Below are 27,283 nucleotides of genomic sequence, written 5' to 3' on the forward strand. Positions count from 1 at the left end.
ACATCCTACAATTTAGTGTTATGTGAGATGCTCTAGGATTTTCCATCTGGCCAGCAATTTGCTGTTCTAAAAGGGGACCCAATCCTCTTTCATGCTTCCAGATCCAAGTGGATGTCATAGATACTTAAGAGCAAGTTAAAACCACTAAACATTTTGGCATCCAAGTACCACCAGTAATGAACACATAGGCAAAACAAGCTAAAATAAAGAACATATTAGACTGTATAAACATATTAAATATTTTTACCTCACCAAACGGAGTGTAGAACTGCACAATATTTACATTGTTATCTTGAGAAGTTGCTTTTAGGGAGCCAGCCACTGCCAACACACTTCCACAATGGTTCCACTGAATACATACTACATTCATACCAGTGTCGATCAAGATAGGATCTAGTTTTTAAAGAAATAAACATCAAAAATCTAAACACATGTAGACATGTTGGGTCAAGAACAGCTCAGTAATTAGCATCCCACGTTTTGCACCTACTCTGGTCATTCTCATCTCTCATTATCTGGCATCTTCCATTATCATAACAGACAGCGAGACAGGGACAATCTGGTTCGACGTAGCCTTCTGTACCATGGTACCAATGTATTCCAGCAATACGGAATGCTCCAGTTAAGTTTGCCAAACAACTCAGTTTCATTTTCACCTAGGCAAGAATGGTTAATTATTTAAAGTCATACATAACATGCTATTTAGAGGAACAATTTATAGGTTAACTGATATACTGCAAAAGAGAGTATATGGGCAAAACTGTTCTCCTGCACAAAGAAAAGTTTTGACTTTATCAAAAATTTAATAGTTTGAAAGAGTTCCTTATTCAAGGCTGGACAAGACATAAGAACACATTTAATTACAAAGAAGAACTTCTGGCATTTTCACACTTTGAAAAGTAACTTAAAAAGTAAACATGCACTTGCACAAAAGCTGCACATGACCACGCAACGAACCCCACTGGAACTCCACAAAATATAAAAAAGATTTCAAACCACTCCTGGCCACAAGTTCTGTTGTTGTTGTTATTTTTTTGACTATTTTTTTAAATAACCCTCCTGTTACTTTTTTTCTAGGCAAAAGACTCTTACTTGATATTCTAATTTGGGTATTATTGTTTCAATTATTTTCAAATATTATTTAAGGTAAGCTTACTCTTGTAACAATTATAATTAGTGTGCATCCTTCAAAGAATGCCCTGAACAGATAAGAATGCATGTAGATCACTTTGAAGGGGGCTGCCAGGTAACTTAAGGGAAGAATTAAGGAAAAAAGGACAAGTGTAAATATTGTTGAGAAAAGGAAGGACTGGTAGGACAACTTATTTAAGGAATCTCAGTAATTTATAGCACATGTTAGAAACATCATAATACACACAGCAGGAAGAAACAAGAGCGGATTAAAGAAAAGAGCATGGGAAGGGTAACAGCTTCTCATGGAAGGAAAGAAAAAAGAAAATTCACCATAATAGCATCTGAAAAACAAACAATATGGTTTCAGATACATTGCTCTTCCCAAAGTGAACGTTTTACTTCTGCTTAGTGTTTTATCATAGTTATTCTAATATTCTAAATAAGTAGATTAAAAAAATAAGTAAACAACCACTGCAGGAATGTAGCAATATTGTAGTTATTTCCACCATTTGTACCGCTTATTACCAGGTTTCCTCTGAAGCATGCAACATTCCTTACATAATGAAGAATGACAGGATCAGTAGGAAAATAAACTAAAGCTTTATTCTAAAAGTACACTAGTACTTTTAACATGAACTTAATTTAATTTAGATACTATCACCATATACTATCACCATACATATTTTTACATTTTCACTAACTATTGCAAAGCAAAAAGGCATTTGCTGCCATGATAATCATTTCGCTACCAAGAATAAAATATTTATAATGTACTTCTTTTCTTGAAATATTTTCATTAAAAATGAAGTGCTGCTGCAGCAAGTTTGAATATAAATACTGTACAAAGAACCACACATGAAATAAATTAAGAGGAAGTAAATTTTTATGCATGTTAAAGTTAATATCTTTATTATACCAACCATAAACTTACAATAAAATTTCCCTGACTGTCATAAATGTGAATTTCTCCATTTGACATTCCAAAGAGCAAAACTTTGCTATCAGAGGACCAGGTCACATGGCACAGGTGTGTACCTTTCAAGTCTTTCCCCCAGATGCGATTGCCTGTAACATAACATTTATTGTACTTAATAATCATACCACAAAACTAAAAATAAGATGCATGTTAGCAGTATAGAAACTGAAACCGCTGAAGTTCAAAGCAACAACTATTAAAGTAAATATTAATTGTACTTATATGCATAAACAGAGCTGCTACATACATGACACTTAAAAATGGAAGCTATATAACACCACAACAATTAGCAGAGCTTAAGTTTTACCATCCACAGATCCAACAATCACAGCTCCATCTTCATACACAATACAAATCTTCTGTCCGTCAGCATTCCAGCTCATACTTCGAACAACAGATTTATTTCTGTTGTTAATCATCTCTTCATACCAAGCACCTATTAGGAACAAATGAAAAACTGAGTCATACTTCTAATTTGAGAACCCTCTAGCAGATTCAAGAAACACGCTATCATTGAATTCAAAGAGCAAAAACACTCTCAGTTAAAAAGATAATGCAAATTGGATGATAACAACATTTGATACTAATATAAATTCCAGGAGTTGTTAAAAACAAAATAGTACAAAAACACAAAAAGTTTATAAGAATTACCAACAAATTAAACTAGGTATTCAATAAAATGGAAAAACGTCAAGTGTCTGCTTATAAAAACAAAGACAGGACAAAGACCGGATAACAAGTTATATATGATTGCAATATAATATGTAACAAAAAGCTATAGGAACAAACTGCTCTGGAAAGGAATTAAAAAAACGTTGTTCCACCCATTCTGTAAAAACTCCAGCAAGACTATACCAGTGTGAAATCCAGTGTTCAGGTGTGAGTTACTTATTCCCCCCAAAAATATCGACAAACAATAAATAAGAGAGGGGAGCCAAAGTTTGAGAGTACGAAGTAATTTACAGGTTCTTCTCAAAAACTAGAAGAGATTATTTATGTCCTTCTTTTTATTGTTCAACACATTATTTTTCTCCAAAGAAATAAAGTAACAGATTTAAAATAAGAGATCTGTAGCAGTTTAACCAAGCACATGGCTAAGCACCAGTATCTTTTCCTAAGATACCTCTGGAAGACAGATTCCTTTTCATAAGCAACACTACGAAAAATTTAGATGACAATTACAATAAGAACTTGGAAAATGTTTTATATCTATTTCAGGTTTTAAAATCTGCAAAATAAGAACTCTGAAAAAGAACCATTAAAACTGCTAAATGATTTCCCACAAGTGGAATATTATTCAGTCTCAAAGTTGTCCTGTAGCGTACCTTTATACATCATCCACACGATGATGAGCCCATTTTGATCACTGGTTGTTAGTTTGTGATACTGCTCATTCCATGTCACCACTTGCACAGAACCTAGAGGTTTATACAAATCTTGTGTTTATGCCATTTAAATACATTAAGGAAAACCACCACACACAACTTTATCACTCCGGAGTTTACAGGAATTTGCACTGCCGAGATTGATTTAGTTTTAGGCATTCTTATTACACCACTCCTTTCCTCTTCCAAAATTCTGCTCTAATTGGATCCTCCTGGTCCTTTACTCACCCACTTGAGCAACATCCTCTCTAAATTCTACCCAGAATATTGTTTCAGTAACCAAAACCCAAACGATAGTTTTACAGTTTGACTTAAGAGACTTTTTGTCCTCCTCTTCAAAAAATAACTCGATCCTCAGTAGAGCTGCAGTTTGAAAACATAATCTCCCTCCTGATTACCAAAAAGAGCACTCTGCACACAGCTCCTTCAGATCAAGTTTCATGTGGGATCCTCCTCACGAACATTTAACTTGACTTGAAACATCTTCAAACAGTTTTTTAACAACCATCTTATTTCATCAGTTCAATACTGGGTATGAACTTGGCCTCTTCCAGCATCACACACTTCCACTTCTTCACCAGTGGTTATGCATTTCCTCTGTATCCTTTTCATTTCTCCAGATTTCAGTCACAAGCTTTACCAACAGACACAGTCAAAGATATCCTGAATATCAGAGATTTTTGAGGGGAACCGTAAACTATTTCACAATCAAAGACATCCATTCAAAATATCCACTAAACCAATTCTTCAAAATTAATTTCTTCCATCATGTTTAACCAGGCCCCTAAAGTAATCTGTTGCCAAGTTTCAACTACAAATAATCATAAGAGACCATTCCTTCTAATTTTCTAAAGATTTCAGCATTCTCTTTGTATCTCCCTTTCTGTGGATGATGACCATTTAACATGTAAGAGTTTGATTCCTCCCTGACTTCCCTGTATTCAATGTTTACTTTCAGAAATACTTCAGCCTGTTTTCTAACCTCTGTAAACTTTGTATACCATGCTGCAGTCTACATACATATGTAATTTGTCAATAAGAAGAGAAAATAAAGACATTTTGAAAACAGAGATGAGATTTACTGAATTGTGACTTCTTCAGAAGAAAATGTAAAGCTGCCATAACATAAGCAAATCTTAGATATTATCAAAAAATAATTAAAAAAAATAAGTTCCTCTGTGATAGAACGCATACAATAGTATCATCCACTTTAGTATCAATCAATTCTTCTTTTTCAGGAAAATGAATGGGGCCCAAGTAATTTAGAAAGTCACACAGATTAAGCTGAAAGGTCAAAGTTTATAAGCCTAACCATGGAAAACACATCAGCAAAACGTAAGTTGTTGTAGGCAGAACCTGGCTTGATTTGCACAGCATGCGTTGTGCATCATGCATACCACACCAGCCAGAAGAATTGAGGTGAGGTTACATCAGTCAAACCCGTAATTCATTCACAAATCATGAAAGATTAACTACAGGTCTTTCATCAGCTAACTTAGTAAAAGTAGATATTCAACCTGTTACATACGCGATCTTCACGCTGATATCCTTTATTTTAGTCTTTTAATTAAAAATTGGAGAAAAATTACTCTATCAACTTCCCCAAATCCTGTATTTTTCATTCTAATCAAAATACATTAAATGCTCAAGGAGACTTACCACTATGACCTTCAAGAGTTTGATTCATAGAAAGATTACTAGGAGCTGCAAGTCCCTTTATTTTTGCTTCATCTAAAAATAACAAAAACAATTATAAAATAAACCTAATAAAGCATACCTATTACTGTAATAACGCTTCAGCTCTAATTACTGGTTTTAATTGTTAAAATAATTCCCCTAAAAATAGACAGAAAGTGTATCTATAGGATGGATTTTTCCATTCCTCAGTTCAAGGTATTTGCTACCCATATCTGTCATCCAAATTCGGATGCTCACTAAGCCTGAGCAACTTTTCAGAAACAAACCAAAAACAGCAAAGAAAACATATGGCTATCACAACTTATTTACTTTTAGAAAGAGTTTTAAAAGAACTAGAAAATTAATTGAAGTTCACTTTTCTCAGAGCATACTCATCCTATTTCAAAGGAATATACAACTTTTTCCTTAGATTAATGGTAGAGAACGTTAAAAAAAAAATAGTGAAATGATTATGAAAATAAACAGGAAGTCCACATAGCAATAACAAAAATGAAGCGTATGCCCTGAAAGAAGAAGCACTGAAGAGTTCAGTAGATATAAAACTACTTATCAGCTAGATAAGTAGTACCTATAAAAGCTAGATAAATGACAGGCATATCATGTGAAACAAGCTAAAGGAAAACAATGTTCAGAAGAAAGCAGCAACACCTTTGACACTTATACAAATCTATAAACATCTGCGTACAGGCTTCAGATGTATGCCATGCTGTTAAGTTAGAGAATTGGAAGGAGTTGTGTTTTCAGAATACTGAAGTGTGGTGGATTTTATTCTTAAGAAAAAAAGAAAAAAAAAAACTCAGTTACCTGTCTGTGTTTCTAACTTTAAAACTTTCAGTAATCCATCCTCTCCGCCACAGGCTATGAACCCTTCATTCTTATTCCAGGAAATACATCTTAACTGAACATTACCAGGAACCGCAATCTGAAAAAGAAATATTTTGCGTCTGCACCTTGTTAAGAACCAACTTTTAGTTTAAACTCCCCCGAGAGCACCTCAACAGAGGCACCTATGAGAACGCAGCAGCGAACTACGGACACATTAGCACACCCGGAACGACAACAGCAGTCAGTCAGGCTTATAACCCAGCCCCGGCAGCACCTTCTTGCACAGGTAGATGAACATCGTGAGGGGGGAGCGGCGGCCGAGGGGCTCCGAGCGCCCCGCTCCGACCGGCGGCGTTCCCGGGGCCTGCCCGCACTCGGCGCCGCCGTCGCCCTGGCAACCGCCGCCGGAAGCGCGCCGCGGGAGAGATGCTGCCCTACTTCCGGGAGGGCGGCCCGCCCCTGGCATGGCGGGGGGGCGAAGGGGGTGGGAAGAAGGGGGTGGAGTTGGGGTGGTCTGCTTCGGGGAGGGGTTGGCGGTAAGCAGTTGGTAAAGGGCGTGCTGCTTTTAAATAAAGGAAAATAAAAGTGTTTGTGAATTACTTGTGTGTCGTGTTTTGGTATTGTTTGACAGAATCACAGAATCATCTGGGTTGGAATAGACCCCAAAGATAACCGAGCCCAACCTCTGACCTAATGCTAACAGTCCTCCACTAAACCATATCACTAAGCTCTACATCTAAACGTCTTTTAAAGACCTCCAGGGATGGTGACTCCACCGCTTCCCTGGGCAGCCCATTCCAATGTCTAACAACCATTTCAGTAAAGAAGTTCTTCCTAATATCCAACCTGAAACTCCCCTGGCGCAACTTTAGCCCATTCCCCCTTGTTCTGTCACCAGGCACATGGGAGAACAGACCAACCCCCACCTCGCTACAGCCTCCTTTAAAGGTACCTGTAGAGTGTGATAAGGTTGCCCCTGAGCCTCCTCTTCTCCAGGCTGAACAAGCCCAGCTCCCCCAGCCGCTCCTCGTAGGACTTGTTCTCCAGGCCCCTCACCAGCTTTGTTGCCCTTCTATGGGCTCGCTCGAGCACCTCAATGTTCTTCTTGTAGCAAGGGGCCCTAAAATCACAGAATGGTTTGGGTTGTGCGGGACCTTAGAGCCCATCAAACTCCAGCCCCTGCCATGGGCAGGGACACCTCCCACCAAAGGTTGCTAAAAGCCCCATCCAGCCTGGCCTTGAACACCTCCAGGGATGGGTCATCCACAGCCTCTCTGGGCAACCTGTTCCAATGCCTCACCACCCTCATTTCTATTCCTTATATCTAATCTAAACCTACCCTCTTCTAGTTTAAAACCATTATTTTTAAAGCCATGATTTTATTTTAAAAGTTTAAAGCCATAATTTACAGCAGTACATGCTGAGGATTACCCCAACCCCAGAATTAGCCCAAGCTTCACCACTGGTTGAAGTAAACGATGGCTGGCAGTGCATGTTGCATGACATTTTGCTCCCTCGCAGTCACTGCCATGCACCCACAACTGAATTTACCACTTAATTTATTGTAATGGGCAGTTCCATGGGCTAGTACATGTACTCAGTGGGTTAGAGGGGGTAAAGGAGACCCTTTGTTGTGCTGGGCCCATACACAACACGGAGCAGTGCAGAGGGTGTGGGATCAGGCCCAGGCCCATGCTGCTCCAGGGTTCCAGGCTCCTCAGCAGTGCGGCCAGAAGGCAAGTTAGATGGGACCTGTCTGTGAAATGAAACATTTTCATGCTGAAGCTGTCTTGTGATGGACAGAAAAGGTGAGCCCAGGCAACCTCTTCGGCATCCCGCTCTAAACACTCGCCAGCTTCATGCAGTACAAATGCCACATCTCCAGGGTATCACCCTGTTTCACAGTGGCTAAGTACTTCACATTGCAATTATCCACAATGCAAACACTGAAATATAAGCAATGTTCAATGCCATCCATAAAGGAGGATCTTGATGAAGCCAGGTTCACACACGTGCATATTGTCAAGTTTGCTGCCATACCCATCATCTGAGAGGCTATCTGAAAATGTAAAGAAATAGAACCATCCATTGGGTATCATCAAATAATTTTATTGAAGGTACATTTTTACATGTTTATATACCTTCAGGCACTGACCGTCCAATTTTTTAACTACTGCCAATTTAGAGGCATATAAGTAAGAGAACTATGAAACAAATCAGGCTGAGCTCCTAAAAGTATCTTAAAGCTGAATATGATGGCTAGAGTTAAGTTCAAAAATGTTTTAAGCAGAATAAAAATAATTTTAAAATATCATCCAAAAGATGTTTAGTCCTTGTTTATAACAGTTCTTTGCATTAGTCAAGTTCTATTGCCTCAATAAGTGAAACAGTATAAATACTCATCCATAAAATGAATACATCTATATTTAAACTAAAATAGTATTACAAATTCACTTAATAGGACGTGCTCTTATGTTCTTAAAAAAATATGCTTGTATCACCTTGGAATTTTGTCTGGTGCTCACAAAGTAAGACAAGATACTTGCTCAGAGGAATTGAATGTTAAATACTATCATCTGCAAGGTAGAATGACATTATGAATACTAGCACGTGAAACAAAGCCTGTCCAGCTCTTTTAAGGCAGATCTGGCCCCCAGGACAATTTTCCACAATCATGTAAAATTATACATCTCATTTGACAACCAGCCCTAGTGTAAATGGGACTAATGTAATACAATCCCAGTTGCCAAGAAGTGGAAAAGTCTTGCATTAGATTTATAACTTGTTTATACTTACCAATTACGGAGGCCAAGGCATACTTCTGGTCTTATAAATCCTTATATAATACCCGTGTTCCAGCCGAGGACATGAAAATAAGCAAAGTAAAGTGCTGGATATAAAACTCCACAAGTTACAGAAAAAAATATGCATGTACAGCTCTTTGAGGAAGCATCTATAGCACAGCTAGGTTGTCCCATGCTGACTGTAATTGAACGGCAACAAATGAGTATCAGTGGAGACATACCACAAAATAGGCATTAACTAGGAGAACCTCCATGTCAGCATAATTCATTCATAATTGTATGTGCTCTCTAAGTGAATTCCTGCCTGATTTTCCTTGAAATAGTTTGTGTGTACAACCTGCAGGGTATGACACAAGCACAAATGTTGTTACAATATGTCCTTGGCATACCATCTACTGATTTAATATTTCATGTAATTTATTTTGTATGATTACGTACAAAATTGTGATTGTGATTTAGTTGCATGATTACACATGCAAGTGTGCTAAATAAATGGATTTCATTTAACAGTGAAACTTGTAAATTGTCAGCTTCTGCAAGCCCAGCTGGCACCAGGAAAGTCTGTGGAATGACAAGAGGAATGACTGATTGCTAACGTAAGTAAATCTTGCAGGATAAAAACCTTAAACTGCAGCGTGTATTTCATCCTTCCAAGTGTAGAACAACTTTGAAATAACTATTAACCCTCTTATCAACAATAACAAGGAGTTGTAGGTTTCAAAATCAAACTGTTCTTTTTCCAACTGTGTGACTCAAGAACAGTGTCCTGTTTAATTATGCAGATTTCTTCCATTTGTGCCTCTTCTATCTTTGAGGTTTTGTTTCCTTGCCTTTGTTAAACTGTTTATTTCATAACACACATACTTTAAGTTGTATATATTTTTTTAAAAAAAGAACATCAGTCTGCTGATCATACTTTATTTTATTAAAATAAGTTACAAGACCACGAAGTACTTTCCATTTTAATGGACAAATGCCAGAGGCACAATTTTTACTCTGCCTAGCCATTTCACAGTTTTATATGATGTGAATACTTTTCCATTCCTTTCTTTCCTGTATTTACTTTTAAATCAGAGAATAAAAATGCAGTTACTGCAGAATGACGGTACCTGCTGTACTACTGGCAGTACAGACTGAAGCACAGCAGGTATAGGTAGCTTTATGGTTACAAAGTGACCGTACATGAAGATCCTCAGGGCATATTTTCAAGACGGTTGTCTTCCCGAAGTCTTCTTGACACTTGTCAATAATAACAAACCAAATGCTGTTCTGTAAGCTGTGCAACAAATTAAAGCTTGCTGAACACAATAAAAAATAATTGCTTCTGGAAGATCATTTGGGGATCTATCTAAGTAGAATGGTAGCTCAGACAACCTGCTGTCTCTCTTGATATGCTTGCAGCTTCTCAGACACTTCGTCTAGTGGTCATCTAGTTAAGGGCAACACAATAGGTGGCTATGAGGTTTGGTTTATTTATGTTTCTCATTACTGCATTTTACACAGAAAATCAGATTCTAAATGAGATCAATGCATGCTTGAACTAGAACTTTCAAAACATTTTAGAGAGAGGTTAGGGTTTGTTAACTTCCCAAATTTTCTCTACAACCCCAATTTCTTATAAGAAGTTAGAGCGAGTGACATTCAGAGCTAAGGAGTAGCGAGTGATGCTGCTTTTTCCAGTTTGGTTCAAAAGGAAGCTAGGGATACAAATTGCTCAGCAAAGAAGGACTTTGAAAGAAAGCATCAATTTTTTGTAATGATTGTATTGCTAACTTGAAACTACCACCATCTCATTTAACATTAGTGCTTTGGGGCAGAGAGATAGTCTGTTCTTTTGAGATAGATATTGTGCTATTACCAAGATGACATTACAGGGTTAATTAACTTGGCACTCAGTTTTAATTACTTAGACTCCCTGGAATGATGTATGATCCAAGGAAAATTAGATTCTCGCCTTCACCCTTCCCAGGCAGATAAAGTGAATTCAAGGGACCCTACAAAGAGAGGGATTTACACTTAGACATATAAAAATAACTTTGAATTTGTTCAAGAACTGGGAAAGTTGTGTATTTGGTAGAAGACTTCATATGGCTTTCAGAAAACTTGGTGAACTGAAGAAGCCATTTATCTGTATAAATGATGAGTTAATATACAAAACTTAGTAGTCTCCCACTTTGATTAATCTGAAATAGCCCCCTTCCTTGATTTTGTAGCCCCAGGGATCAGGATGACAACCACAGACCTAATACTCCCCTACATTAATTCCTATTTGAACAAGAGCACCTTTCACAGAAGAAAAGCATGTAGTCTCAAAAATTTCCAGCACCGAAAACCTACCCCAACCCTTGGTAAACGGTCACCGTGATCAACCACTATCACTTTTAAAAATTGTGCCTGATGCTGAATCACAGCTTGTCCAACATCCAGTTATTAGTTCTTCTCATTCCAGCTGAGGACATTTATTGCAGCATTCAGGTTTGCTACCACACCACAGAATTCACCACTTTTATTTTTCCTCCCACATGTTTGTGAAATGTCTAATCCGGGGGCCAGCTACATTTCTCCGTGCTGCCGCTGTGCAATGAATGAAGCCAGTGAACCCTGCAGCCCACGCCTGGGATGCGCTCCAGCCTGGATGCTCGCCCAGTACCCCACATTCAGCACCCTGCCCCGCAGCCCTCCCACTCTGCCTGATATCTGCCTGATATATCCCAGCAGCTGGGTAGTAATAGGCTAGCAGTTTTTCGCACAAGAGAACTTGCATGAAAACTATTTGGGACCCTGCCTGCCTGTGGAGTTGGAACCCCGACCACAGCTGGTCAGATGACTGTCATTGCTGCTTGTGAAGGTGTCCGAAAATTTGGGGACATACACAGACTACTAATAGCAGAGCTCAGAAGTGAGCATGTGCTGTAAACGTCCTCTGAAAGAATTACAAATAGAGCAATGTTTGATTTTCGATGTAACACATATTATCCTGGTGACGTGAGGATGTGCATCTTATCTGTACCTTGATATGAAAAGGAAATATGAAAACGTAACAGTATTGGCAACATGCAAAATTTCACTCCCTGATGTTAATAAAATCACCAAGAAAATACTTTCTGTTGAGAAGCGTGTTCCCCCCCCCCAGCTTGTATCAAAGCAGCTACCTCCAGTGAAGAGCTGAACACATAAGAAAAAGGATATGTTTTGTGGACAGAGCTTGGAGGCGTGAAGTGACCGAGTCCTGCAGTGCAGCTATGGCTTCACACTTACAGGCCTCCTCAGTTGTTACAAGACTGCTTGTTGAGGCTCCTAAGAGAGAAAACAGCATTTAGAATACTTAGGAAAATATTTAAAAGCCAAGAAAATGCAAGATTCTGCAAGGGGAGCTGAAACCAGGCTGTGGGACTGCAGCCCAGGGCAGTTGGGAGGGAAAGGTGGCAGAGATGGGGACCAGCATGTAGCTGGAGGCATATGTGTCCTATCTCCAGGAGGAGGACAAGCACTTTTACCACTTTGTAAATAATGCAAAATAACAGGAACACGTACATTCATTTTAAAACAAACATTCATTTTAAATAGTAAACAGTAGAGTTTCAGCTGTGTCATCAATGTGTTTCACCTCCCAAGTACTCTTGGTTTATAACAGTGGCAATATACATGCACAGGGAGTATCGTTCCTCATTCATCAGGAGGTGTGGACATGAGTCCATCCAATGTCACATCAATATATATGGAGGGAACAACAATGGTCAAAGGGGTTCAAATGAATTTAAAATCTAGTAGGAAAGCACAGCAATATTAATGGAGGAGTCAGTATGGAAGAGAAGTAATCAGCCTCTTAGGGAAGAGGAAGCAAACATTGCTATCCTTTGCAGTGATTCCAATTAATCTGTTTCTGCTTCTTGCCCTCAGACTTGCAGGTTTACCAAGGACCAGGGCCTCAGCTGTCCTCAAGAATTCTTTTTTCTCCATAATCCACCACAAAAACAGGGATGTTCATAAACAAAGGGCTCAGAGATGTGAAAATTTGATAGTGGCATAATGACACGTCAAGCATCAGCTAATGACTGTGAATTCTTATCTCTGTGAAAGGCAAGTTAACTTCACCTACTCCATAAAGGAAATATATAAGCTGCACCAGTTGCTTCAGGTTAAGAACAAATAATACCAACAACTACTGAAGCACTGCTAATAGTGAGATTACCATGTACATCTGAGGCCAGAATACTAAGCTTCCAAAGGCAGCACCTCTTTAAAAGATCTACAATTATGAAATACCCTTTCAAAAAGAGATAATTTGCATGTAATTGCTGTTTCCTTATACACGTTTTTAACATTGCTTGCAAGGGCACTGGCAGAAGATTATTGAATTGTAATTTTTTCATTTTTTTTTTTCAATCACTAAACAAATTATGAGACCATTTTAACAGTAAAACAATAGAAATACTATACCTGGAGATAGTTTATATTTTTTTTCTTAATTATTTTTGTTTCTCTCTTTATTTATCATGCCACTGATATTTCCATTTTGCATGGAAACTGATGACTGCTTCAGAAAATGACTGAAAGTTTGTCCATTCAGTGTTTCACTGAAAAAAAAATAATCTATGAACAGATTCATTTCAAGCAGTGCAAAAATTCATTTGCAAATTTCACCACAGAAACTGGTGTCTTCTTGATTCCACTGAACCTGTATTTGTTCAGCTCCCTATTTTGAAACATCCTGCCGGCTTTATGGCCGATGTACAAAGAAGAGCTGTTCAAGATTCAGCTGGAGGAAGGCCAGTTCAAAATATCACACCAACGTGGTTGGTTTCCAACTGACTGCCAGTGAAGTTTGCATGTTTGCATTTAAATTCTCCAGTGACAGATACTGATCCTCCTTGAATTATGTCTGCTTTAACCGAATTACTTTTACATACGGCAACTGTCCAAGGGTATCCTGAAGTCTTCTGCAGAGCTTCTGTGAAATTTAGAGTCTTCCAGTATTTGATATGCAAAATCTTGGGCAATTCCACTGCTACTGGGATGCCCAACGAGTCACACAAAACATGCTAGTTGTTTTTTTACACTGTATTTATGTTTAAGTCCAGACCTACACAAATTACTGTTTTGGTAGATGGTGTTTAGCTACATCCTTATTAGCTATATAATAGACATTATATAAAATGTCTCTTTTTACACATTGTTTTTACACAGGGCAACTTCATGTAATGTCAGATCATTCCTGCTCCAAGCAGTAGTAGATCAGACAAGATACCTCTTATGTCCTTTCCAACCTACCTTAAGTATCAAGTGCTGCAGAGGCTCTGCAAATAGTTTATACCTGTAGTGGGTTTACGTGGCAAGGTTTTGGTAGCAGGGGGCCGTAGGGGTGGTTTCTGTGAGAAAGATCTAGAAGCTGCCCCATGTTTGGGAAGGACTCCATTGTTTTCCAGAGCTGAGCCAATAAGCGATGTTGTTTTGCACCTCTGTGAGAGCATATTTAAGACAGGGAAAAAAACACTGTGCCACACAGCAGCCGGGAGAGTGAAGGGAGTGAGAAACGGCCTTGCAGGTGCCAAGGTCAGTGTAGAACGAGGGGGAGAGGTGCTCCAGGCGCCGGAGCAGAAGTCCCCTGCGGCCTGTGGTGAGGACCATGGTGAAGCAGGATGTCCCCCTGCAGCCCATGGAGTACCACGGTGGAGCAGGGTTCCACGCTGCAGCCCGTGGAGGAGACCACGGTGGAGCAGGTGGCCCTGCACCGACGGAGGCTGCCGCCTGTGGAAGGCTCCTGCCGGAGCAGATTCCGGGCCGGACCTGTAGCCCGTGGAGAGGAGCCCACGCAGGAGCAGGTGACCTGGCAGGAGCTGCTGCCCGTAGGGGAGCCAGGTTGGAGCAGTTTTCTCCTGAGGGATGGACCCCGTGGTACGGACCCATATCTGGAGCAGCTCTGGAAGAGCTGCTGCCTGTGGGAAGCCCACTCCGGATCAGTTCATCAAGGACTGCATCCCGTGGGTGGGACCCCACAGCACAGGGGACGAGAGTGATTGAGAAGGAGTGGCAGAGAAGTGCTGTAGACTGACCATAACCCCCATTCCCCCGTTCCCTTGCGCCGCTCGGGGGGAGGAGGTGGAAGAGGGTGGATGGGGGGGAAGGTGCTTTTGGTTTCTTTCCTTTGTTTCTCACTTCTCTAGCTTGTTAGTAATGAGCAATAAATCTTACTATCTTCTTATGCTGAGTCTGTTTTGCCCGTTCCAATAATTATTGCGTGATTTTCTCGTCCTTATCTCAACCCTTGAGCTCTTTTCACATATTTTCTCCCCATTCCTCTTTGAGGAGGGGGAGTGAGAGAGCGGCTGTGGTGGAGCTCGGCTGCCCACTCAAGCAGAACCACGACAATACCATTATAGCCCATGCAATTGGAGGAGTGGAAAAGAGCATGGGCTCTAGCATTGCAGTTCTTCTGACACCAGTTGTGTTCCCTTCCAGCCCCCACTCTCCTCTTTATGTTGGTACACAATTGAGTCCTATGCCTCAGAGACAGATGCCCCAAAACCCAACCTTGCCAGTACTCCTAGTTACTCATGTGTCATAAGGAAATGCAGATTATAACAGATTAAAAAAAAAAATACAATGAAGTCCTTAAATGTGTGGTGATAGGTAAGAGTCAAGTGCAGTTTTAAATACAGTAAGTGCTATAACTAAAGAAGGATCAAACTAGCTCAAAACATTATTGGAAATAGAAAAGAATGAAAAGGGATTATACTTTTAGGGAGTTAGTGAGTTGACAAAAAGTTTCTCATGGAGATTGAAAGGATTTAACACATTAAAGAGAAGTACTTCAATAAACATGTTCAGAATAAAAATATTAAACCATTACTTGAGCATGTTTTCTCGTCTGGGTTTAAGGTAAAGCCTTCGTAGCAGTCACAGGTGTACGATCCCTCGTTACTCACACAGACCTGCTCACAGTCATGGGTTCCCGGTGCGCACACATCGATTCCTACAAAATGCATTTTGGCGAAGCAGTTATCCAAAAACATTAAAACCTTTTAAAATGTTTCCCAATGGCAGTACTTTTCCATGCTGGGAACTTATACTGCAGGAACTCTCACCAGCTGCTGCTGAGATGTGTAACTGATGTTGCCTTGGGGCAGTGACCTAAAACCAGTTGTTTTACTGGGGTCTCTCTCGGTCCTTACTTTTACAGCCTGTGATGCTGACCACAGCTCTCTAACCTAACCAGTTGTGAAGCACCAGCTCACCTCCAAAGATATGCTAGGAAAGGCTTCCAGTACACGGTAGCTTTACATTGAGGATGCTGGGCAGGAAAGGAAGGCTTTTAAAATAATAGCATTTTTAGCATAAGGTAAGGCAACTGAGAAGCTAAAGAAACAAACAGCGAAACGAAATTCAGCCTGGAGGGAGGACATCGCCTCAGGCTGTCTCCTGCATGATGGCATGCAGTTTCCACAGCACTGCAAAGTGTGTGACTGTGTGACTAACCCCAGCTCTTGTCTCTTCAATTATTTCTCGGTTCTGGGTTTGCTGAGTGTTGCATAATTGCACTTAGTGAAATACAGTGAAGGCCTTCACGACAGGGTGATTAGGAAGGAGCAAATGCTAGACAGTTAATGGCACTGGTGCACATGAAGTACCTGATGTACCTACATGATCACAGAATCACAGAATTTCTAGGTTGGAAGAGACCTCAAGATCATCGAGTCCAACCTCTGACCTAACACTAACAGTCCCCACTAAACCATATCTGTAAGCTCTACAATGATGCTCGAAGAGGAAAAGGCAGAGTGACACAAAACTGTCTTATAATGCTTAAATGCACATATAAGTTTCTTAAATAGATACAAGTACATTAACCTGATAATGAGAGTGATTTCAATACATCTGCTTGGTTGGGGAGGGTGGGGGGGGGCATGGGGGAACAGGGGGCAGCAATCTGGACTTACTTGAGCATGTCTTCTTGTCTGGGTTCAGGGTGTAGCCCTGGTAGCAGTCACAGGTATAGAAGAGATCATCTCTAACACAGACCTGCTCACAGTCATGCCTGCCAGGTGCACACATGTCGGCAGCTAAGAAAGGCATTGGAGAAGAATATTAACCAATACCCACACTTCAGACTGTTTATTTGGCATCAGTAGTTCCCATCTGGATTCAAACCAGGACGTTCTCATTGCACATCAGCACGCTATTAGCTGCAGTAAGGTATACAGAGTGTGTTCTTATCTGTCTGTCAACATCACGAAGTTCGTATGATTTTTTGGAACTGCAGCAACGCTTTTTTTGTGTTGTAACAGATTGCAGAAGGAACTGAACTAGCAGTGACCCAGTTACAAAATAATTATCCAAAGGAATTTCAGAGAACAAATATCTGGGTTTTAAGAGAGCATTTGGCATTTTTTCAGCTCTGATGGAGTTGGATAAGACACTGTTTTATGGAGTGAAAAGACCATAAACAGAAGAGTATACATAGCTGCTAAAAAAAAAAAAGAAAGAGGTGGCACCCACTGCCAGTTACAAAGTGGGCACTTTATGTGTGAGGCAGAGGTTTTCTGCCAAATTTAACACATCAACTCCAAAAAAGCAAGTTGAGGAGTTCCTATATTAGGATATTTTTGCAGTAAGGAGGTCCTGTAAGGCAAAAACAACTGAAGAAAGAAAGGAGAGAAATAAAGAAATAGAAAAAGGAAGAAAGAAGCAAGTAAACAAGAAAGAAAAGAGCCCCTCTTGGATTTATGCTATTTTTGTTATATCACAGAGACCTGGAGGTAGTTGAGAAATCACAAGCAGCCTAGTGCAAAATGAGAGTCGACAGAAAAAAAAAAAAAAAAAGCATATTGGAGACATAATCTGAAATTTGAGTATGCAGGGGGATGATCATTGCTATGAAAGGAGATTGAGGACTGGACTCACAAAAGGGATGCCTCACTGAATTCACATTCCTTCACAGATGTTTACAGTCTCTATGTAATACCAGCTGAGAGTTAATCTTAGGAACTGATTTACAAAATCAGCTCCAAAACTAGGCAGGAAGAAATATCAAGAAAACGTTTTTGCCTCTTTGAGATGCAAGAACTGTGAATTAATTGGAGGGATTTGCGTAGGAATTTCCTGGAATTGGAAGCCTGGGTTTGTCACGCAAAATATAGTAAGGAAAGGGATTATGATGAAAGTGGAAAAAAGGGTTTTATATAAATAAATCATCAGTGAGACATACAAGGAAATGAAGGGTGAACTTCAAATGCTAATCAAGTGAAAATGATACAGAATACATATTAAGCCATATGTACCATATATTTATATATACATCCTTATGTACCAACCATGTCAATGCTTCTGTTTCTCCACAAGAGACCAGCACTGGGAAAGAACATTTCTCTCCAGCCTCTAGAGCTGTAAAGCCGGAGTATTTTTTAAGTTCCAAACACATCCATCAGGAAGAGTGATTACACTCATGGTGTGATTACACAGGCTGTAGTCTGTCCTCCAGTACAGCCCCTGCTCTTCTTCCTCTCATTCCCACATCTTCGTTATGCTTATTTGCTGAAGAGCTTCCTGAGACAGGTAGTGCATGTGACATATCCCCACCAAATATATTATCCTTCTCCTCTCTCAGGTGGATAAGGCAATTCGTGCCCCTTGAGAGTGAAAATATTGCGAAGTCCCCAGGGAAATGCCAAGTGGCATTTTAATTACAGCAATTACACGCTTCACACAGCTGTTGAAGAGTCACAAGTCTCAAATTATTACTGGAAACGTGAAGAAAACCTGAAGTTGCACTGTGCTTTCAGGAGTCTTACAAACTCTTGCATAACTTATTAGAAAAGTAACATAAATAGACCCGACTTCGAAGAGTTATTTGATGTTAGCTGAACACTGTATTTCCTTGACCAGGTCCTACCTGAGCAAGTCTTCTTATCTGGATTCAGAGTGAATCCTTCAAAGCAGTCACAGCTGTAGGATCCATCCGTTCTCCGACAGACTTGTGCACAGTCATGCCTCCCAGATGCACACAAGTCCATGGCTGTGGAGGACCATGTTTTAGAGAAGAAACCAATTAATCTCTCACTGACACTCAAGTACTTTAAATACTTCAACATTTATAAACACAATTTAATTAGGATTCAAAATAGGATCCAACTAGCGTCTTACTACATTATCATATTATGCTGCAGACAGCTGAATTCGGTTACTGAGCATTTAATGCAGGAGGCGGATATCTGGACTCCAGGACATCACTACACCACGTCTCGCACAGGCTGATTTCCATCTGCAATTCTGGCTGCCTTGAATAACCCCACACAGGCTGAAGCTAAAGCACCGCACGGAGATGGGCAATAACCTGCCATGTTGTTGTTTCGTGCAATATTAGCAGGAAGCATAATGAACCCAAATTCATACTCTCATCTGAAGGCCGGCACAAAAAGCTAGGGAGGTCATGTACAAGTACTGTTAAATGGCAAGGAGATATGAAACCTAGTTAGAACAACAACAGTGCCAAAAACGAAGCAGAAACACTGGGAGGTTATGTTCTTTCTTCAGAAATAAGAGGTATGAAAACTTCAGTGAGAGGTGTGCTTATGTGTTCTCCAAGGGAGAGAGGCTCTTACCAGGTACAAAATAGCTACTCCAAGGCTGGTGCTGCTCAAAACTTCTGGATTTAAAGGAGCAACTCCAGAAAAAAAAATATATGGGGAAAAAGTTTTTATAATAAGCTAACTTTTCAGAATGACAATTCAAGGAGAAGGAAAGGATGAAAGTGCTTATGGTGAAAGGCTGGGGTTGCTGTATTGTGGAGCCCTGCATAGCTTAGAAACAGAAGCAGCAAGTTGTAAAACAAAACAAAACAAAACAAAACATCAAGCAAACAAAACCACTGAGTTTTGACAGGGGAGATGGAAGGGATGTGGAAAAATAATCAGGTTTTAAGTTCTCTATGGACCAGTGGCACTCGGTCTCCAGTGGAGACACAGTGCTGGTGGGCATCTCTGGCTTAGGTTTCTTCTCTCCCAGGGACTATATTTATGAAGTACCATGAAAATCATAAAATGGTAGGTCAATGGCAATTTATTTATTTGTCAATTTATTTTAACTCAAGACATTTAAATAAAAGTACAATTTTATTGGTATTCGAACCAAGGGGAAAGGCTACAGGTGAATTCTCATTTTAAGAGTCGATATCTGCAAGCAGTTTTTCAACTAGAAGCCATGAAGATAACTTGGAAAATATGTCCATGCCTCCATAAGTTTCATATATTAAAGTAGCCTTTAATTCTTACCTGAGCAAGTCTTTTTATCTGGGTTTAGGGTGTAGCCTTCATAGCATTCACAGACATAGGACCCGTTGTTGCTCACGCAGATCTGATCACATTCATGTTTCCCAGGTGCACACACATCCACAACTGCAAAATGCATGCGAGAGGAACATTTTCAAATGCATTTCCATTTGGAATCAGCTCAGAAATGGCAAGAGTAATTGAAGGAATTAGAGTAAATGGTAGGAGAAAATATCTATATGGTGTCCACATCTGAAGACTTTGTTTTGGCATCTGACCCTAATGAATGGTTCTGCAGGCATAATAAAAAGGATGGTGAGGCAATCAAACTACTTCTCACCATTGCTTGCAGAAGACATATTTATTTATTATTTATTATTAGATTTATTATTGAAAGGGATTCAGACGTTTGCTGTTTCAACAGAAGTACAAAAGTAGCTTCTGAAATCCAACTGTGTTATTAAAAAGAGATTTATTTTTGTTTTCTGATTTAATTTAATTTACTAAAGGAGTAATACCTGAGCAAGTTCTCTTATCTGGATTCAGCGTGTAGCCTTCAAAGCAATCGCAAAGGTAGGATCCACCGTTACTCACGCAGACCTGCTCACAGTCATGGGTCCCAAGCGCACATGTATTCGCAGCTACAGAGGGCGTTTACAGAAAAAGCATTTCAGTCATCCCAAAGGAAAGAAACATTCATTAATAATTTACTCTTACAAAAGTACTTCACATCTAGCACTGTCTGCTGGATTAGTAGGGAATTTCAGTACTGTGTCACTATCACAGAAGTTGCAGTCATCTTTTGCATCATTTGGTAGCCAGAAGAAAGAGGTCATAAATGACCCCAAAATAGCTCTACATCTGAGGGGGCAGAAAGACAAGATTGATCTGCAAAAGCAGGGAGACAGGGAGAGATTTTAAGCATTTAGGACCATTATGTTGGAAATGGGAAGGTAATGAAAAAGACTTGGTTTAACTTACTAAACTTTGCTTACTGGCATACAAGCTGATTTATGAATTCCTGCTGTACTGTAAAAAGCCTCTCATGTAAAATGAAATGTGACGGCACAATAAAATAAACTAAATTACAACAGAAAGAGCATCAAGACGAGGAGCAACAGAAAAACAACTCAGAGGCACTAGGATAACAGGCTTAAGGATAGAAAGAATGTTTGTGGAACTCTGGTCCAGGTGGATCCACCACCGAGGAACCCAGGCAGTGCAAGATGGGCATGTGAGAGCTGCAGCTGCCTTGCTCCATCAGGTTTAAAAAGTCATGTCCAAAAGAGGATATGGAGGGAAGCCTACAGTAAGGCAGCTTTACAGGCACGGCAACCTCCTGGCTGAAAGACAATACAGAAATAATGCCCAAGGCTTAGAGAAAATGAAACTGTGTGCTACAAAATGAGATGAAATTTGAGCAGACTGGCTAATTCCCCAGCAGACAGTAAGGTTATCTCATTGGAATGGGAAAACAGTGATATGAAAAGCAGCATGATGGATGGCAGCTGGATATAAGTTTGCTGTTGTGACAGAGCAGACAAAATGCCTGTGATAACACTGGGCTGTCTCTGCAATGAGCTACATGTGCTGACAGTCTTTTCATTCACAGGTCTGACCACCTAATTAATTAACCTCTGTCCAGTTTTTCTCAAGTGTATTTAGCTTTGGATATGATGCTTCTGTGCCTGTAAAGGAAACCTGGATACTCACTTAAACTTAGATGATTTTTAAATGACTAAATTTAGGTGAGATTAAAAGGGGAAGGGAAGATGGAGGGAAAGCTGAAAAAATGGGAGAAGGCATAAATGGGAATGAAAAGGAAGATGGAATCAAAGAGGAAAAGAAAAATGAAGAGACAAGCCTGTTGAGTTATTACCTGAGATACTACTGAGATGAATAGCTGCAATGTGGATCTGGCATAATGGTAAAATCAACTTAAAAGCAGTAGTGGTGAGATAAGAAATGACGAACAAGAGTTCTTGAATGTTCTCATGATTTCTGAATGTGAGGCAACGTTTCTTGTTTTCTAAAGTGTGGAAGATTTAGATATCCCCTTGTAAGACAGAAAGTGTGTCTCATCTATTGGAAAAAAAATCTGAAACCAAGCCAGGGTCTTTTCATTCTGTTATATTCTTGGGAATAAGAAAATTCGTATGAATGATTTATGAACAAAATCTGCGGGTGATATTTTCAAGCAAACTGAGAAGCTCAGATTCAACTGGTCAGATTTTTGTGGTAGGAAAGGCAAGCTTCCACTGACTTTGACACCAATTCAAGGCTAAGATTTTCCGTCTCCAGGATGGTCGCACACTGAATGATGCTCTCAATGCATCAAGGACCTGATCTTAGCCAACTATTTTGCCCCTGAACATTAGTTTTCCTGTTTTCAGTTCACCCCACAAACAAACTTGTTTGGCTTGGCCAACGCAAAGAACATCCTAATTGTCACTGGTGAGTCCAGATTTCTGTCTGTCCAAAAAGCAGTTCAGAGCTGGAAAAGACTTGGTTTACCCACACTATATAACAAGACTGTCTCAGATTCGTTTGGTTTGTAAGAGCCTTTTGAAAAAGCGTGGCCTTTACCCCGTTTTTGTTCATGAATCCTACAGATTCTGGCTAACTGCATATAGGATACTCAGAGTTACACTGGAAATATGTAAGTGTGAGCTCTCTTTGGTATATCCTCCAGCTTAACGGGAGAATAATTCCTATGCCTCATCACAATAAACAGTAGTATTACATTTCAGAACAAGAGATTTTTCTTTGGTGCTATGAAAGGACTCGCTTTCACTAGAACATTGGTGGAAAATAAACGCTATTTTCACAGCACTCATACCTGCATACCTGTCCAGGTAGGTGGGAGCTTGTACCCGCTTCCAGCTACCAGAAAGAGGATGTGGTCACACCAGCAACACAACATGATGTCAAGCCAGACCTCAAGCATTTCCTATGTTAATTATTGGGCAAAGTGTCCTGCCTACAGATGGTCCTACACATTTATTTCATACCTAGAGAAAGAAGTCTATTCACTCTAAATGTATTCAAAAGGTACGGTGGTAATTTTTAGCAAGGCTCTGAAATAACGAAGTAACACATTCTTGCCAGCCAAGTTCCTGAGGCAATGGCTGCTACTTGAATTCTCTCACAACGTTCTTTACACATGATTTTACTTGCCAGAGAGTTATTTTACAAGGCATTTCCTTAGAATTTTACTGGAAAAATCTACTTAATATGAGTTCCTTTAATTGTCAAAAATTCATTGTTTCTTTGTGGGTAGGGCTGTGGCATAGCTGTTTATGGGCAAACCTCAATTCTCCAGGTACACCATAGATTTTTGCCAATGACAATGACAACCCACGCTGGCCTAGCATTGTAGTGGAGTTCAAACCATACACACATCCAGCCCTCAAAGAGCAAAGCTAATTTGGCCCAGCCCCCAGGAGCTGCTGAAGCAGCTGTCAAAAATCAAGTGGCATAGGAACAGGGAAAGGTGGAAATCCGGCACACCAAAAAGGCCCAGGAACACCTGCCCAGTGAAAGCTCATCCTTAGAGAACACATAATTTGTCCTACATCAAATTTCTCAAGCTAGTGCGGCAGTTCACCTGATTTTTGTACTCTGAACCTATGAGGAGCTCTTCAGAACCACACTTCCACCCTCCTTCCTTCCTATCCAGACGGGAACAGAAATGAGCAGCCTGCACAGCTCCAGCGTGGGCCCTCAGCATGTCAGTAACAGGACGTAGATGAATCCCAGCCAGGCTGCAGTGCCTTCTCATGCGCTAAATCATGCCAACTACACAAGAACATCCCCTGAAATTGGTCCTGTTCCTTGCACGGTGAGGTTACTATTCAAAGTGAAAGGCGATTACTCGGCCTCCACTGAATAAAAGGGTTGACTTGTTTGCCCAACCGATGGCAATGGAAATATGTAAATGCAATACATAACACTTCTCGAAATAAAAACTTCTTTCTTAGGGAGTGGAACCACAGTTGGAGCCAAAAGGAGCCAAATTACACTACCGTCTTGGACTGACCACCTTACCGCAGAAAGTCTCTCTGAACTTGGATGTCAGCTTTTCAATCACACCATAGGTCTCCACATAAAAGACGTGTTCATCCAGTGGCTCGCTGGCCATCACCCTCAGGGACTGCATGTCGGCACGATCTACCCCAACAGCGTAGATCTCAATGCCAGCTGCCCGGGCGCTCGCTGCCACGTCTTGAACCTGGTCTTGCGGCCGTCCATCTGTCACGACAATGACCACCTTGGGGATATTGAAGCTTGCTGGCCGGGTACCCATCTCCTCGGTGAAGACTTCATCCATGGCAGTTTGGATGGCAAGGCCAGTCATTGTGCCAGCAGACAAAGGCTGAATGTGAGAGATGGCCTCCTTCATTGAGGCTTTATCAAAGTAGGTCCGGAGGGGAAACTCTACCTTGACAGTGCTGGCGTAATTCATGACTGCCACGCGGGTTGTTCTTTCACCAACGTCCAGAGTGTCGATCATTTTTGATAGAAAGACTTTCACTTTCTCAAACTCTTCAGGTCGGACACTACGGGAGCTGTCTATGATGAAGACAAGGTCTAGGGGCCGGTTCTTGCAGGCAGAGTCTGTCAGGAGGGAAGGAAAGCACATCAGTCATCTACACGGGACTGTGATGGCAAACTACCTCCACCAGATAAAAACAGACACCCTTCATTCTCTAGGAAGAGTCTTAAAATTATAGGGGCAACTCAATAGAAATTCTTAAGTAGTTCTTTTGACAAGTAGTACATGACTGAGCACTATTAAGCATTTAAAGATTGTCACATTGAGCCCACAGGATAATGCCCGACTATCCTTGAAGCAAGGGGTTGTAGTTCGCATGTAGCAGCCTACACAGTAATGTTTTAATGATATGTAAATTAACTTACTTCTTCTTCTTACAGATAAAGCTTGAATTCATTTTTATGAGAACAGAAATAAAGCAGTAAAACAATGGGACAGATTGCATAGCGAACAGATGTTAACAATATTTGTTAGCAGTAGCTGTTAACAATATAGCAGATCGACGACTGGAAATTATTTCTTGCTTGTAATTCACAATCCAAAGTACACAACAGGAAGAAATAAAGACCAACAGGAACATGATGTAGGCCATGCTGTGATAAATGCTTCTTAAGCAGTTGTTACTGCGTTAAAGCTTCTATAGCAGTTATTATATGTAGAAGTTATTATTCATGAAGCAATTTTACATGTCAGAATGAACATTTACACACACATTTGTAGCTTCTAAAGTTTCTCACTGGCATAGAAATCTAGACTGAACAGAAAAGCCATAGCTCAGAGTGAGAACAAGCATCTCTGCAAGGAAAACTTAGAAGAATTGAGACAGCAGCAGCAGGCAACCAAAGCTCAACGCTCTCTGTCCTGGGAGCTTGACCTTGATGCAACCATGAACTTAGTTTCTATCATCAAGTATGGATTTATACTACTGGTTTAAGAAAAAACAGACTGCCCAAAAGCAGAGTGTTCCTACAAAGAAGATGCTCCTGCTCAAGTATTATTGCCTAGCAAAAAGTGTTCAGTCAGCTTGAATATCCTTCATGAAGAGTAACTTTTGGAGCCTGATACACATCTCCCAGCTACAATCAGGATGACTTATTATTCCATTCCAGCTTTAAGAAAAAAAAAATAATTAAAAAAAAAAAAAAGACATTTTCTTCAGAAGTCTCTTAAAAGCAGAGATGAAAACAAAGCTTGTTTTCCAATATGTTAAAGAACTTTTTTCTTTTTTGCAAGTGTACATCTTACTTCAACCATGAAGCACAGCAATAGAGCTGATTTTGCTTTGGGACAGAAAAGTGGACTGCAAGGATCTAAGATCCCATCCAGGTACATTATACATAATTCTACATGCATCCCATAGCTCAGAGTTTGCATAAGCATTGAGAAGAATGGCTTTGTGCCTCTTGTGAAGCTTGGAGGAATATGAGGAAATATTTGTACATGCACATGTATCTGAAGAGATGAAAGAAAAAAGATGCACAATGTTCATCCTAAAGAAAGTGTAGAAAAATTATCTTTTTTAGATTAGGGAACAAAACTTTTCAGGAGCCTAGTGTTGCTATGAGTCTGAAATAGAGATGGTTTGAAAATTAAACAGGTGGATAGGGAGAAAAGAGGGGAAGGGAAGGGAAGGGAAGGGAAGGGAAGGGAAGGGAAGGGAAGGGAAGGGAAGGGAAGGGAAGGGAAGGGAAGGGAAGGGAAGGGAAGGGAAGGGAAGGGAAGGGAAGGGAAGGGAATCACAGAATGACCCGGGTTGGAAGGGACCTCTGGAGGTCAGCCCGTCCAAGTGGTTGCCACTTCTGCCTACAAGCACACCCTTGGACCTCTGCAGCTCCAGCAAGACGTCCCCAGCACACACCTTTCCAGTCCCCCTTTGCAAAAGCAAGCAGGGAAAAAATCCCAAAGAGCAGCCAGGGCAGGCAGCACCCGGAGAGGCCGGGTAGCAGCGAGCAAAGCAGGCAGCCAGCGAGCTCCAGGCATCATCCCTGGGGCAGGGCAGCCCCCAGCAGAGGAGGCAGCTCCGGCCGGGGGGGACCCGGGGGGCAGCAGGGCCGGTACCTGCCGCGCCGTGGCTCCCGGAGAAGCCGCTGCCCAGCGGCTGCCGGCGGAGGCGGTGCGGGACGCTCCGTGCCCCGGGCTGCAGGAGCAGCAGGAGGAGCAGGAGCAGCGGGCAGCAGCCCAGGATGCCGAGAGGCCGCCGCATCGTGCTCCCCTGCCTGCCCTGCCCGCCCTGCCGCCACGCATTTAAAGCCGGGGGGAGGCGGCTGCCCCCGCCTCGAATGGGGCGTGAGGGAAGGGAAGGGAAGGGAAGGGAAGGGAAGGGAAGGGAAGGGAAGGGAAGGGAAGGGAAGGGAAGGGAAGGGAAGGGAAGGGAAGGGAAGGGAAGGGAAGGGCACCGGCCTTGCCAGCAGGGAGGAGAGGGTGCAGATGGAAAGGGACCCGTGTGCCCGCCGCTGAAATCTGGCACGGGTCTGCTAACTTCACGCTGTGGGGCTCGAGTGTTCCCAAGGCAGAATTTGCAAAGAACAGGAGAGAAAGCTCACAACGAGGCACACAAAGATGCCTTTGTTCGCAGTCCTAAACCAGGTTACGCTGTCCCTGGCTGCCTAAGTCCTACCGTTTTCTGTGGGAAGCTGAGCAAG

The 27,283-nt window shown here is 41.0% G+C and overlaps 2 protein-coding genes across 6 annotated transcripts in view; both read right to left on the minus strand.

Annotated features, from left to right (window-relative positions):
* The window catches only part of WDR35 (WD repeat domain 35), a 39,965-nt gene extending 33,570 nt beyond the window's left edge, over positions 1 to 6,395 (minus strand). Inside the window, exons 1-8 of one of the 3 annotated variants that reach the window (XM_082758234.1) lie at positions 6,293 to 6,395; positions 5,998 to 6,115; positions 5,155 to 5,226; positions 3,436 to 3,528; positions 2,418 to 2,546; positions 2,066 to 2,199; positions 491 to 656; positions 248 to 393 (exon numbers count right to left, since the gene is read on the minus strand). In XM_082758234.1, the coding sequence (XP_082614360.1) occupies positions 248 to 393; positions 491 to 656; positions 2,066 to 2,199; positions 2,418 to 2,546; positions 3,436 to 3,528; positions 5,155 to 5,226; positions 5,998 to 6,115; positions 6,293 to 6,316 (882 nt within the window). In that variant the 5' untranslated portion in view covers positions 6,317 to 6,395. Of the gene's footprint in view, positions 1 to 247; positions 394 to 490; positions 657 to 2,065; positions 2,200 to 2,417; positions 2,547 to 3,435; positions 3,529 to 5,154; positions 5,227 to 5,997; positions 6,116 to 6,229 lie in introns of all 3 variants that reach the window. The other 2 variants (XM_082758235.1, XM_082758236.1) reach the window with 2 other exon arrangements.
* Positions 6,396 to 7,069: 674 nt separating this feature from the next.
* Positions 7,070 to 26,844, minus strand: MATN3 (matrilin 3; the record flags this gene model as incomplete). Of its 3 annotated transcripts, XR_014317103.1 has the most annotated exons (10): positions 7,070 to 7,138; positions 9,932 to 10,243; positions 12,012 to 12,119; positions 15,673 to 15,795; positions 16,760 to 16,882; positions 18,712 to 18,834; positions 20,090 to 20,212; positions 20,605 to 20,727; positions 24,134 to 24,703; positions 26,700 to 26,844. XR_014317103.1 is itself a non-coding variant. In XM_082755822.1 (9 exons), the coding sequence occupies 9 exons, from the start codon at positions 26,842 to 26,844 to the stop codon at positions 10,188 to 10,190; spliced, it is 1,494 nt and encodes a 497-aa protein (XP_082611948.1). In that variant the 3' UTR covers positions 9,688 to 10,187. The 3 variants fall into 3 exon arrangements, 2 of the variants coding, with proteins under 2 accessions (XP_082611948.1, XP_082611949.1); XM_082755822.1 differs by lacking the exon at positions 7,070 to 7,138 and having other exon boundaries at positions 9,688 to 10,243; XM_082755823.1 differs by lacking the exons at positions 7,070 to 7,138; positions 18,712 to 18,834 and having other exon boundaries at positions 9,688 to 10,243.
* Positions 26,845 to 27,283: the final 439 nt, after the last annotated feature.

The sequence above is a fragment of the Aythya marila genome (genome assembly GCF_965140915.1).
Source record: "Aythya marila genome assembly, chromosome: 3".
Lineage (NCBI taxonomy): Eukaryota > Metazoa > Chordata > Aves > Anseriformes > Anatidae > Aythya > Aythya marila.